At 47.0% G+C, this 12,355-nt stretch overlaps 1 protein-coding gene across 1 annotated transcript in view; it reads left to right on the top strand.

Annotated features, from left to right (window-relative positions):
- hmcn2 (hemicentin 2) overlaps positions 1–12,154 on the top strand; it is a 61,852-nt gene extending 49,698 nt beyond the window's left edge. The window contains exons 69-81 of the mRNA XM_056591590.1: positions 543–680; positions 1,221–1,342; positions 1,658–1,907; positions 2,521–2,580; positions 2,661–2,780; positions 5,818–5,952; positions 6,279–6,398; positions 7,307–7,432; positions 7,673–7,801; positions 8,194–8,517; positions 9,215–9,334; positions 9,460–9,586; positions 10,705–12,154. Coding sequence (XP_056447565.1) covers positions 543–680; positions 1,221–1,342; positions 1,658–1,907; positions 2,521–2,580; positions 2,661–2,780; positions 5,818–5,952; positions 6,279–6,398; positions 7,307–7,432; positions 7,673–7,801; positions 8,194–8,517; positions 9,215–9,334; positions 9,460–9,586; positions 10,705–11,083 — 2,150 coding nt within the window. The 3' untranslated portion in view covers positions 11,084–12,154. The remainder of the gene's footprint in view (positions 1–542; positions 681–1,220; positions 1,343–1,657; positions 1,908–2,520; positions 2,581–2,660; positions 2,781–5,817; positions 5,953–6,278; positions 6,399–7,306; positions 7,433–7,672; positions 7,802–8,193; positions 8,518–9,214; positions 9,335–9,459; positions 9,587–10,704) is intronic.
- The last annotated feature ends 201 nt before the right edge of the window (positions 12,155–12,355 follow it).

The following is a 12,355-nucleotide window of genomic DNA, read 5'->3' as shown; positions in this document are numbered from 1 at the left end:
AGATAGACTCACAAATTATTATTTTGAATAATAATGCTTCTAGGTTGGTCATTAACCTGTAGGCATGTTTACTGAATCCTATCTGCACCTTAGATTACCTGTTTGTCCATTCACTGTAAAGTCACACTGGATAACAGCGTGAATAGCTCATTTACAATGATAAAACCACCCATGTCCATACGATTATTCAGCTTTCTGATGAGAAAGAACAGCTCAACGTCAGAAATCTACATCAAATGTTTGAAATATAAATTTCCCCTCATTTATTTTTCTTCTAGCTGAACAATAACTGGTTTCAATAGAAACAGCCGTACATTAATAATGATATAATGCATGCCATTTGGTGGCTGCGTCCCTCCAAGGCGCCTCACAGAACCACGAGTGCGTAGCATGTGTGGAGACGCCTGCTATACGATCGCTCATATGGCGTGACGTCACACATGGGAGATGAAACCACGGGGAGGTGAAGCAAGGATCCCGGGACACCTCCGCCCTCGTAAACGCGCTGACCCTGTGACCCCTCTGTGATGGTGTGTCCCCAGGGCCGCTGCTGCGAGTGCTGGTGTCTGTCTTCACCCCCATCTACTGGAGTGCCGTGCTGCAGAGTGGAGCCGCCAGGAACGGCTTCTCCCTGACCCAGGGCCTCTTCAGACAGGAGTCCCAGCTGGAGTTTGAGTCCGGTGAGCGTCAGGGCAGCAGCAGCAGCAGCACAGAGGGTCTGTGAGAGTCTGCTGTCTCCATGGTCCTGGTGGTCGTTAATGGAATCCACCCGGGACCGGTCTCTGAACTTTTAACAGGGTGTTGTCAGACGACTGCCCGACGTGGGATTGAAGAACCACATCACAAAATAAAAAAGACATTTTTTAATAACCGTAGCCCTTACATTATTAAAAATTGCCTGTCGATATGCAACTAGATCCTCTCTCGACACAAGTTTACTTTGGCTAAATAGATGAGTAAAATATATTCAAATAAAATAAGAAGATACATTATTAAAAAGTAGGACCGACAAGATAAACATTCTAACATTGAAATCTCAATATCCATGTCAGGAATAACCTGTTGCTTCTGCAGTCCCTAAAACATCCAACAGAGGGCTTGTGTATACTATTCACCAATGGAAGCAGTGGTTTGCTCAGTTTTGCATATGATACCATGCAACGGTACCTTGACTGAGCCTCTCTGTTTACCTGTATGGATGTGTCTCTCCACCCCCCTAGGGGAGGTCCTGCGCCTCACCCACGTTGCCCGGGGCCTGGACTCCGAGGGCGTCCTGCTCATCGACATCGTGGTCAACGGCTTCTGCCCTCCATCATTAGACACCTCCCACCTGGCCCTGCAGGTCTGTCCACCTCATCACATCTCATTTTACATTGTACCTGCAACACCTAGGTCCTCTCAGTCAACTTTATGTACAGTAAATGTAAAAGTCTTACACTTTGTGATACAGATAAATTTTATTCTATCGTCACTCACTTTATTATTATTATCATTTGACTGTTTTTGATGTGAGCTGCTGTGATGCCTTTGTTTCCCCTCGTCGATGAATAAAGCGCCAGTATATCTATCTTTTAGCAACAGCAAAAAACACATTTTTGTATTGGTGTGTCCTCGTTTCTACTTCCTGCCCCCCTCCCCCCCTCTCCCTGACGACCAGGACTTCGACGAGTCATACGTGCAGACGGGCCGGGGCCAGCTGTACTCCTGGTCCTCCCAGCAGCAGCCCCACCAGAGGCCCGGCAGGGCCCCGCTGATGCTGCGCTGCAACCACACCATCCTCCACGAGGGCCCGGCTCAGCGCCAGGGGCCCCTGCTGCAGCTGCTCCGGGTCTCTGGCGTCAACAGCGTCTACAGCGTCTTCTCCCTGAGTCTGGACGTCAGCATCACCGCCAGCCTGATGCTACCAGGTGCTCCCCCCCGCCCCTCCCTCTCTCCCTCCCCCTCCAACCTCCCTCCCCTGCCTCCGTCCCTCCCCCCTCCATCTCCCTCCCCCTCCCTCTCCCGCTCCCCTCCCTCTCCCTCCCCCCTCCTCCTGCCCCCGCCCGCCTCCCTACCTCTCTCACCCTCCCCCCCTCCCTCCCTACCTCTCTCACCCTCCCCCCTCCCTCCCTCCCTCTCCTCCGCGCCCCCTCCCTCCCTCTCCCCCGCCCACCCTCCCTCCCACCCTCCCTCAGGGCGAGAGAGCTTGTCTAGAGTCCATCAAAAACAATTGACGCAATGAAATCGGGAAACAGACCGAATAATAAGAGGGTCCCTTTGTTATTTAATCTGATTGGTGCGAGGCACCCGTTGAAATCAGTTACCGCCCCGCCAGGACAGACTATACATATTATTCATTGCGTAACGCAGTTTTATGAGGAAACCTCTATCCCAGATGTCCTCGTAAAACGCACGGCTGCCTTATTTCATGCTGGGGATGCTGACCTACAGGGTTAGGGGTTCAACCAGTCCCCCCTCACCCGTACCCCTAACCCTTACCCTCACCGCCTGTCAATCCCTGATCACACATCTCCTTTACAGACGGGGATGGAGAAGCATGTCCAAAGGGTTTCCTGGAGGACATGGCCTCCTTCTGCGCCGGTAGGTTCTTCTTCTTCTTCTTCATGTTGTTTGGACCGACCTTCTGTCAGCCATTTATAGCGTTCTCTGACCCCCGCTAGATGAGGACGAGTGTGCTCTGGAATCGACCTGCTCCCACGCCTGCAACAACGTCATGGGGGGCTTCACCTGCAGCTGTCCCTCGGGTTTCACCATCTCCACGGAAACCAACAGCTGCCAAGGTCAGGTTAAGAGGCCGTCCGCCCACTCCTGACTCATTTGTTAAGCCGTAATTCAATTCACTTGTTTATTAATTTACTCATTAATTCTGTCACTTGTTTATTAATTAACTTTTTCATTTATTCATTCACTCGTTCGTTCATTCATTCAGTTAATCATTCATTCATTGATGTTTTTCTTTTAATTTATTCGAGTTACACTTTTCCTCAATTGCTTTGGCTCATATTTGGGTCATATCTCACACAAAACATTGAACTCATACTTTGTGTACAATCTACACAATCAAAATGTGTAGATTGTAGCGTTATAGTTGTTATATAGTTATATAGTTGTTGTTATAGTCAGGCGCCTATTCTTTCATCAACCCGCTATGTTGACGGTACTAGGATGTAATTTCTGTCTAGATAACTGAATAATTTTGTGTTTCAAACTAAATACTATTCAGAGACCAGTTTTCAACACAAGTTTTTATATGATACCTTGCACTCACATTTCCATGGAAATTGTTGCTGTGTTTTTATTAAAACAACTATCAAATAACACAGCCAACAGAAAACTTACAAAGCAAAATATAATTCTGAAAGACATCAATGAAACAAAAAAGATAAATTATGCATAGCCTTGCACTGTTAAACTGGAGAGCTACGCTGACGTCTTAACATCACTGGATGGTGTTCAGAGGTTATTTGCCTGACCGTTTTGACCGTGTTGATGTGGAAACGGTTAAATAATTGTTTTGGACATGTTTTGGAGAGCACCAAATTCTACTGAGAACCAACATAATGGGCCCTATCTTGCATCCAGCGCAATTTACTTTCTACAACGACGCATGTATGTGTACCGGCGAAAATGATACATGGTGCTATCTTACAGATTGATGAAGCAGTTGCGCAACTGACAAATACCTGGTCTAAGTGCATTAGCGGATAGTGCTGTTGGTGTTGCTATTTTGACGTACCATGGCAGGTACTTCAAGATTTTTTCAATAGGGGCTGCATGAATGAACACTGTAGTAGGCTATGCCATGCGTTAGAATAATAATAATAACAATGATAAATTCAAGCAAAGTAGGCTATATCCCAGCCTTCCAAAACAAAAATCTCGTTTTAGGGTAGGCCTGAATGATAAGGTTGGTTAAATTATTTGGGAAAGAACAGCTGATACTGCGGTAATAAGTTGTGTTTAAATCAATGCATCTGCGAACACCGTACAGCAAACACATATTTTCTTGACACAGACATCGTGTACAATCCCATAACTTTTAGGATTGATGAGTATTTGACCGTGAGAAAACATTGTTTTACTGCGAGTGAGCGTTAAAAATAATGAATGAATGCAGGTGCGTGTGTGTGCATCCATCTGTTTAAACACATGCAAACTAAACACCTAACGCCTAATACAGTCCATAGCAATGTACATTAACGGGGGGACACATGCATATTAGGAACACATGTCGATAACGATAATGTATACAATGCTGGTAAGAAACGATGTGTGTTAGGGTTAGGGTTATCATATGTGTGTTAAGTTTTCTTTGCCGCAATTTACATGACGACTCAGTATTTCGGATGTTGTAGAAGAAAACGCTATTCCATGCGTGAATTAGGCCATATTATTTGGCCATAAACTGAGCCATTTGAAGTTTGAAATTCATTTGTTCATGCATCTGTCTCATCAGAGACTGTAAACGCGCTGATATCACCTCGTCAGGTTAAAATGCGCTCATGGCTCTTAAAGGGGATTGGAGATGGCACTCTCATTGGTTTATTGCACGTTACGCCCAAACCACACCTACAAATAATTAGGCTGCTTCTGGGCAACCCTTTTTAGATTTGCGTCGGGCGCAAGAGTCATTTATCCGCCGGTATAATAGCAACAGCGGCAGAGCCCTGCCCACAAAGCTACTTCCGTTTGGCGCTTCTCACTTGCGTTTCAGACCGTTAAAATAGGGCCCAATGACTTTTTATCAAAAAGATGCATTCAATTGGATTTGTACAAATTTACGACCATTGTACTTACTAATTTAAATCGACAAGCTAAAATATTGGCAATTTATTTAAATAATGACAAACTCTCATCTGTCCTGAACAATTCCCAATCATATTATGTTTTGAAAAATAGCATTAAATTTGAGGATTGGTCCAAAGCAATTGAGAAAAACTGTAAACCATTTGCAAAAAACATTCAGTCATTATTTACTTTATTTATCCGTCTTAAAATCTCTCACAGAGCCGTAGAAAAGCGGTGGCATTTACGAGAATAATGAATGCCCATTCCCGACGTCGCCCTCCCTGCTCCCAGGGAGCTCATTACAGCTGGCAGGGCGCTGCTCTTTCCAGGCCGGCTGCCCTGCATTTAGACGCTTCGCACTGTCCAACCTGGTGGTACTGCACTGCTGTGGTCGTTAAACAGGGATTATCATATTCCACATATAGATTATATCATAGATCAATTTATTACTATACAACAAAAAATGCATAGATAAATACAAGTATACATAGTGTGTAGTGTATAGTGGGGCGGTACCGTAGTAGCAGCGGTAGTAGTAGCAAAAAACAACTACTGCAGTTGTGTGTTGCCTTATTTTGCAGTTTGTCTTGGACATTCAGCTTCATAAGATGACCACAAAGCCAGACGTTTACTTTAATCCAATAAAGGGTTTCACTGCGCCAGGACCTGCCAACCGACTGACAAACCCACCAACCCACCAACCGACCAGTCAAACAAACCCACTTACCAACCCACCAACCGGCCGACCAACCATCAAACGTCCAACCAACCAACGTCCAACTAACCAACCAACCAACCAACCAACCACCCAACCGACCAGCCAACCGACCGACCGACCCACGACCAACCGACCAACCAACCGACCAACTGACCAACCGACCACTGACCGACTGACCCACCGAATGACTGACCAACCGCCCGACAGACCTACCAACCGACAAACCAACAGACCAACCAACCGACCCCCAAGCAATCTCACAGGGAGCCGTGGAGGAATACTTCAACGTCCCTGCTTGTCTTGTCTTGCAGACATCGACGAGTGCTCCCAGGGCTCCCACATGTGCCACTTCAACCAGCAGTGTGTGAACACTGTGGGCACTTACCGCTGCCAGGCCCGCTGCGGGGCGGGCTTCAAACCCAGTGCCGCCGGGAGCTCATGCGAAGGTAAGCTCTGCTCATATTCCAATGCCTGTATATGATCAGCGTTACAGATGGAGGGCGGGATGGGTTGGAGAAAGGTACTGGGTTTAGTTCCCAATGTCCGCAGTCTTACCTGTAGGCATCAATGAGCAAGATTCCCTCCCCCCTAAACCTGCCCAAAGATGCCTTGGACAAAAGCTTACTAGTAAATAATATGTAGTTAATAGGGATTATATTTGACTGAATAGAGTTATTTTTTTCCTTATAAATAAGGAGATCACAAACCATACCACATTCTGAATTGTTTTGCTGCCCTATCTTGATGTGTTTTCATGCTGGTGTTTCTCCAGATGTGGACGAGTGCCAGGAGTCCTCTGTGTCTCCGTGCCAGCACCAGTGTCTCAACACGCTGGGGTCCTACCGCTGCATCTGTCACCCTGGTTACCAGCTCTCTGGTCCCCGCTGCCTGGGTCAGCCCCTCCCCACTCGCACAGAGCACACACTACACAACACACAGGCTTGTATTGATGAGGGACTAAATTAACGTGCTGTGTAGACTGTACAAGTACAAGCTGTACAAGCTGTCGTCAGGGTGCAGATGCGATGTGATAAACATAGAGAACAACACGTTTGCGTGTTGTTTAACATCACGTTAAACGATATGTACTGCTTCCAGTTGCGTCTGGAGCAACAATGGACATTGTTGCTCCAGAGGCCAATTTCCACCAGAATCGTCACAGTAGCATCACGGCAGCGAAGCGGCTGTGTTCCGTACTGCAATCCCCACTAGAAGTGGTCCGGACACGTTTCGTCTGATGGCTCAAGACGTGCATAATTATAATAGGCATCATTCATCATCATATATATACATTATATATATACATTATATACATTATAACTCATTAAATACGGTATTATTTCGAGATGTCATGGCAATGTCGCGGTCCGCTCGCGACACCGGACTTGGGATTAGAGAATAGACAAGGCATCGACGCAGACTTCATTTCTTCTTTGCCACTGATAAGCTATTGATACCATAGAAAGACTGTATAATATTACAATACCCTGTGAATTGCATAGGGGTCGATGTGAGATCATGAAAATTCATGAGCAAATGCAAACTTATTGGCTGTAGAAGTGTTCTGAGACACTGCTGCGAACCGGCAACCTTCAAAGGTAGAAGAGGCAAGTATCGTAAACGAAGTGCCCGTTTGGGGACAGTTCCGTGCCGTGCCGCGACCGTATCCAATGGAATAGCCTATCTTGACTATAATGGTTTCTATTATTTTCGGCGACCGTTTTACTGCCGTGACGCTTCCGTGACGGTTCTGGTGGAAAATTGGCCTTCACATGCAGTAACCGTATGCCTATGCTGCAGACGTCAACGAGTGCATGAGGAGCGTGTGTCCGGCTCACCAGCAGTGCCGCAACACGGAAGGAGGATACCAGTGTTTTGACAGCTGCCCAGCTGGCATGACCAAGACAGACAATGGAGCCTGTGTTGGTGGGTGACTTTCTCTGTCGCTCTCTTTCGCTCCCTTTCGCTCTCTGTCGCTCTCTCTCTGTCTGTCAGTCTGTCTTTCTGTCTCTTTCAAATTGAGGATTTATTTTCACAGGTTAGATTTGTGTGTGTGTGTGTGTGTGTGTGTGTGTGTGTGTGTGTGTGTGTGTGTGTTTAAAAAATAAGAAGATCTAAATGATGTTGAATGTTGTTTTGAATGAATCATTATTGCAAACGTTTCAGATGTGGACGAATGCCAGGACGGGAGTCACATGTGCCGCTACAGCCAGATCTGCCAGAACACGGTGGGGGGGTACGGCTGTGTATGCCCCCGAGGGTATCGCTCGCAGGGAGTAGGCCTACCATGTCTAGGTAGGTGTATTCAAAAGTACCTCCGCGTCCACAGGTGTCCCGTCTTGTGTAGAGTTATTGCAACCAATCACAAGCCATGTCAGAATCTGGCTTTTTATGACATCACCTGTGGTTTGGACGAGTGTCCAAACCAGATGCTCAATGATCAGAACGGATGGCCTATCAGGTACCACAAGTGTTAGTACAACTGATTTGTGATTGGACAAACTGATTGCTGATTGGACAAACTGATGATGATTGGAGAAACTGGTCGGCCCCAGAATGAATCCATCCTACCTGTCCCAGTACATCTGGATGGCCATTCCCACATATGATGTCAGAGCTTCCCCTTATTGGCTCGTTCACCGGGCCCCTGGTGGTATCTAAGTCTTTGTCCCCGGTCTGGTCCTCAGACGTCGACGAGTGCCTTCAGACTCCCGGCCCGTGCGCCCACCACTGCCGGAACGTGCCCGGGAGCTTCCGCTGCACGTGCCCCCCCGGCACGGCGCTGCTGGGCGACGGGCGTTCCTGTGCCGGCCTGGAGCGCGGCCACACCTTCTCTAACGGCTCCCGCGTCCGGGCCCGGCTCCGCCCCCAGCTGGTGTCCACCCTGGGCCGACCCGTCCTCACCCGCACCCACGGGGTGTCGCCCGTACTCTCCCGCACCCACGGGGTGTCACGCATCACCAGGCAGAGCTGCCCCGCGGGCTACGCCAACAAGGACGGCTCGTGTGTTGGTGAGTGGGTCTGCTGACAGGCCGAGCAAGAACCTCTGTCACACGGGCACAGACCAGCAGGGACATGTCCTTATCATACATTAAAGGCATTTAAACACCAGCCATCGGGCGCCCTGGTAGCTCACCGGGTAGAGTGCGTACCATTTAAGGCTCAGTCCTGATCCCAACAACCCAGGTTCAATTCCTGCCCTAGGTGCTTTGCTGCCTGTTCTCCCCTCTATCTTCCATACCTTCCTGTCTTTCTCACTGTTTCATAAAGCATAAAAAATAAAAACACCAACAATCTACAAGGAAGTATACTAGGGTCTACCCATGGTTCCATTACCTGAGCTGTTTACCCCAGAAAGGTTGTGCTACTATGGTCGTTGGAAGACAGCCAAATACTGGCATTAAGCTTTTCAATAGTAAACCCTGTACTATCCTCGCACTGTCCTCCGTTGCGCAGTGGGGGAGGCGACGGAAGTTTCTCAGAGTCAAGTGTTTGTTTTCAGTTGAGGGTTTGTAGCCATTGGCCACCGATGAATTTATCCAAGTCGAGCTAACAGCATGATTGCAAAAATACGAAACAGATGTTCGCGGTTTACGCTTGGGACGCAACCTTTGAGATCTGTATCCATTTCTGCGGCAGGTAAGTGAAGCCAGCAGCTCATATCCAAATGTTTTGCTCACCTGTTTGGGTTGCCGTGCCTCTTTACAGATGTGGACGAATGTGTTTTGAGGAAACCATGCCAACACGAATGCCGAAACACCATTGGCAGTTTCCAGTGTCTCTGTCCCCATGGTTACCAGCTCCTAGCCAACGGCAGGAGCTGTAAAGGTAACAACTCACTGTCTGGTAAAAAACAACAAAAAAAACTGATTGTATCATAATACATGCTCACTTCGATAAGGACATCAGACTCTGTGTATGTCAGCACACTCAAACCGGGGCTGTGTTCGCAGACATCAACGAGTGTGCCATGGACAGAATCCAGTGTGGCCCCAACCAGATGTGCTTCAACACCCGGGGGGGCCACCAGTGCCTGGACACCCCCTGTCCAGCCACCTACCAGAGAGGAGGAAGCCCCGGGTAGGACCGCGTGTTACAATGCATTCTGTTTATTCCGTTTTTTGGTGGTGGTGGTGTTGATGGCGGTGTTGATGGCGGTACTGATGATGGTGGTACTAGTGATAGGGTTGGTGCTGGTGGTGGTGGTGATGTTGGTGTTGGTGGTGCTGGTACTGGTGGTGGTGCTGTCACGTTAAAATTGTACCGGGGGCGAAAATTGTACCGGCCTACGTCATCGTTTGTTTACATCCTGACAACCTGACAACCTGCCCGGCAACAGACGACGCGATGCAGAAAACATGTTTCCAAACGACGAAATAACATAATACAGATAGCGGATCGCTATCTGTATTATGATAGATAGCGATAACACTTGTTTTTACTTTATATTTGTATTGTATTTAATTGTTTAATCAAAACAATAAAAGAATTTGCCCGCGAAACGGGCGATCGCGTCAAATGACGCGTCAAATCACGTAGGAAGGTTCTTGAACATTCTAGACTATGAAACCTGCTTAAAACACTCAGTTTACTAGCTAAATTCGATTAAACAATTCAATACAATACAAATATAAAGTAAAAACAAGTGTTATCTAGCGATCCGTTATCTGTATTATGTTTCAAGAACCCTTCTACGTCATTTGACGCGATCACCCGTTTCGCGTGCAAAACATTTGTCATTTGACGCGATCGCCCGTTTCGCGGGCAATTTTTTTTATTGTTTCGATTAAACAATTAAATACAATACAAATATAAAGTAAAAACAATTGTTATCGCTATCTATCATAATACAGATAGCGATCCGCTATCTGTATCATGTTATTTCGTCGTTTGGAAACATGTTTTCTGCATCGCGTCGTCTGTTGCCGGGCAGGTTGTCAGGATGTAAACAAACAATGACGTAGGCCGGTACAATTTTCGCCCCCGGTACAATTTTAACGTGACAGTGCCGTTGCTGGTGCGGTTGGTGGTGCCTGTACTGGTGGTGGTGCTAGTGGTGGTGTGTTGGTTGGTGGTGATACTCGTACTGTTGGTGGTTGTGGTGGTACTGGTGGTGGAGATATTGGTGGTGGTGCTGATGGTACTGGTGGTGCGACTGGTGGTGTGTTGGTGACGTTCTCCCCCCCCCCCTCTCACAGGACGTGCTACAGGCCGTGCTCGCTGGACTGCGCCCCGGGCGGCGCCCCCCTGCTGCTGCAGTACAAGCTGCTGACGCTGCCGCTGGGCATCCCGGCCAACCACAACGTGGTGCGTCTCTCCGCCTTCTCCGAGTCCGGGGTGCTGCAGGAGCGCACCTCCTTCTCGGTGCAGGAGCAGGAGGGGGAGGCGGGGCTCAGTGGACAGGTGTTTGGCATCAGGGACGAGGAAGGGCGGGGCATCATCTTCACGCTGAGGGCGGTGGACAGCCCCGGGCTGGTGCGGCTCAAGGTGCAGGCCACCACCCTGTCCAAGCAGGGTCGGGTCACCTACCAGAGCATGTTCATCATCTACATCTCCGTGTCCAGGTACCCTTACTGAGCGCTAGAGCTCTGCCTGAACTGACTCTGCCCCCTGTTGGCCACCAGGGGGGTTACAGCGGCCTGAGAGTGCTGGTGGGAGGCGGCAGACTACAGAAGGACCGCACCATTCCGTCAAACCCAATGCCTCGGTGCTCCCTGGTTCATTTCTAGAAATAAATGCTACAAATATTCTGACGGAGAATTTGTCAATGCAAGATTTGGTTCAATTTATTTATTCAAAAAGGGGTTGAAAATCTCTGCTGAGATTTATGAGCTCTAGATGGATTCATTTTCCAAGATGCAATATAAAATTTAATTCATTTTTTTTTACATTTGTTATTAATTATGTTCTTTCAAACATTTGGTAAAATGTTTATTTGCAGGATGTTAAATATATTTTTAAGTACATAATTAACCACAACCCTGGGGTTACAAAAAGGATAAAAAACCTTCATTATAAATTTGAAAAGGCACACTTTTTACAATATGTGTGCAGCATACGTGTTTACCTCGAGTATGTTAATTTATTTAATGAATATAGGATTTTCTTTTGTCCAATCAATTCTCATCAAATTTAAATGAATTAAATTGTACTGTCAAAGATTTGACACCACTGTAATACCATCTCAACCGAGGCCTGGAGCTATGGATATTAACAAAACATAACATGTGTGGAAATGTTATTTTTTCATATCTTATTTTTTATTCATAGTTTTTATATAATGTCAACTTGTCGAGAAAAAAAAGGGGGGGGGGGGTTCTTTGTGTGTCTTTCTATTGAAGCGATTTTGGCTCCAGCCAATCAACGATCATGTCTCTATGGTGCTTTAGGAAGAAAAGAGACAGGATTATGTCTGATTGTATGCATCACGTCAGAGAGTCAGAGTTGGTTTGCACTTATCTGTCTCAAGTGTGATATGAGTGTCTGACAGCAGACGTACGCCCCCTGGGGAGACAGAACACATTCAACAGTATCTCAAGTGATAGGGAGAGAGAATGCCTTTCATTTGGTCCATATGAAAACACACTTCGGTTCTCTGGAAATGGATGTAATGTTTGTATCTTACCAGAAATAAAAAAACGATAAACACACGTGTTCTGCTGCTTATTATGGGACCATCGTTCCATGTTACCCTGGGGTGACCTGTTGATTTAACCTCATGGGTTATATTCTGATCTACAGTGATGTTCTTTCGGTTCAATGGGACATTAAACCCAAAATAAATGTGTTGATACCAGAGAACTCAAACACATCAGGAAGATAGGCCTTCCACGGACTTATGTCTTCTGC

Source organism: Gadus chalcogrammus, chromosome 6 (genome assembly GCF_026213295.1).
Source record: "Gadus chalcogrammus isolate NIFS_2021 chromosome 6, NIFS_Gcha_1.0, whole genome shotgun sequence".
Classification (NCBI taxonomy): Eukaryota; Metazoa; Chordata; class Actinopteri; order Gadiformes; family Gadidae; genus Gadus; species Gadus chalcogrammus.
The sequence above is the reverse complement of the archived record's forward strand: the minus strand, read 5'-3'. Positions and strand labels throughout refer to the sequence as shown.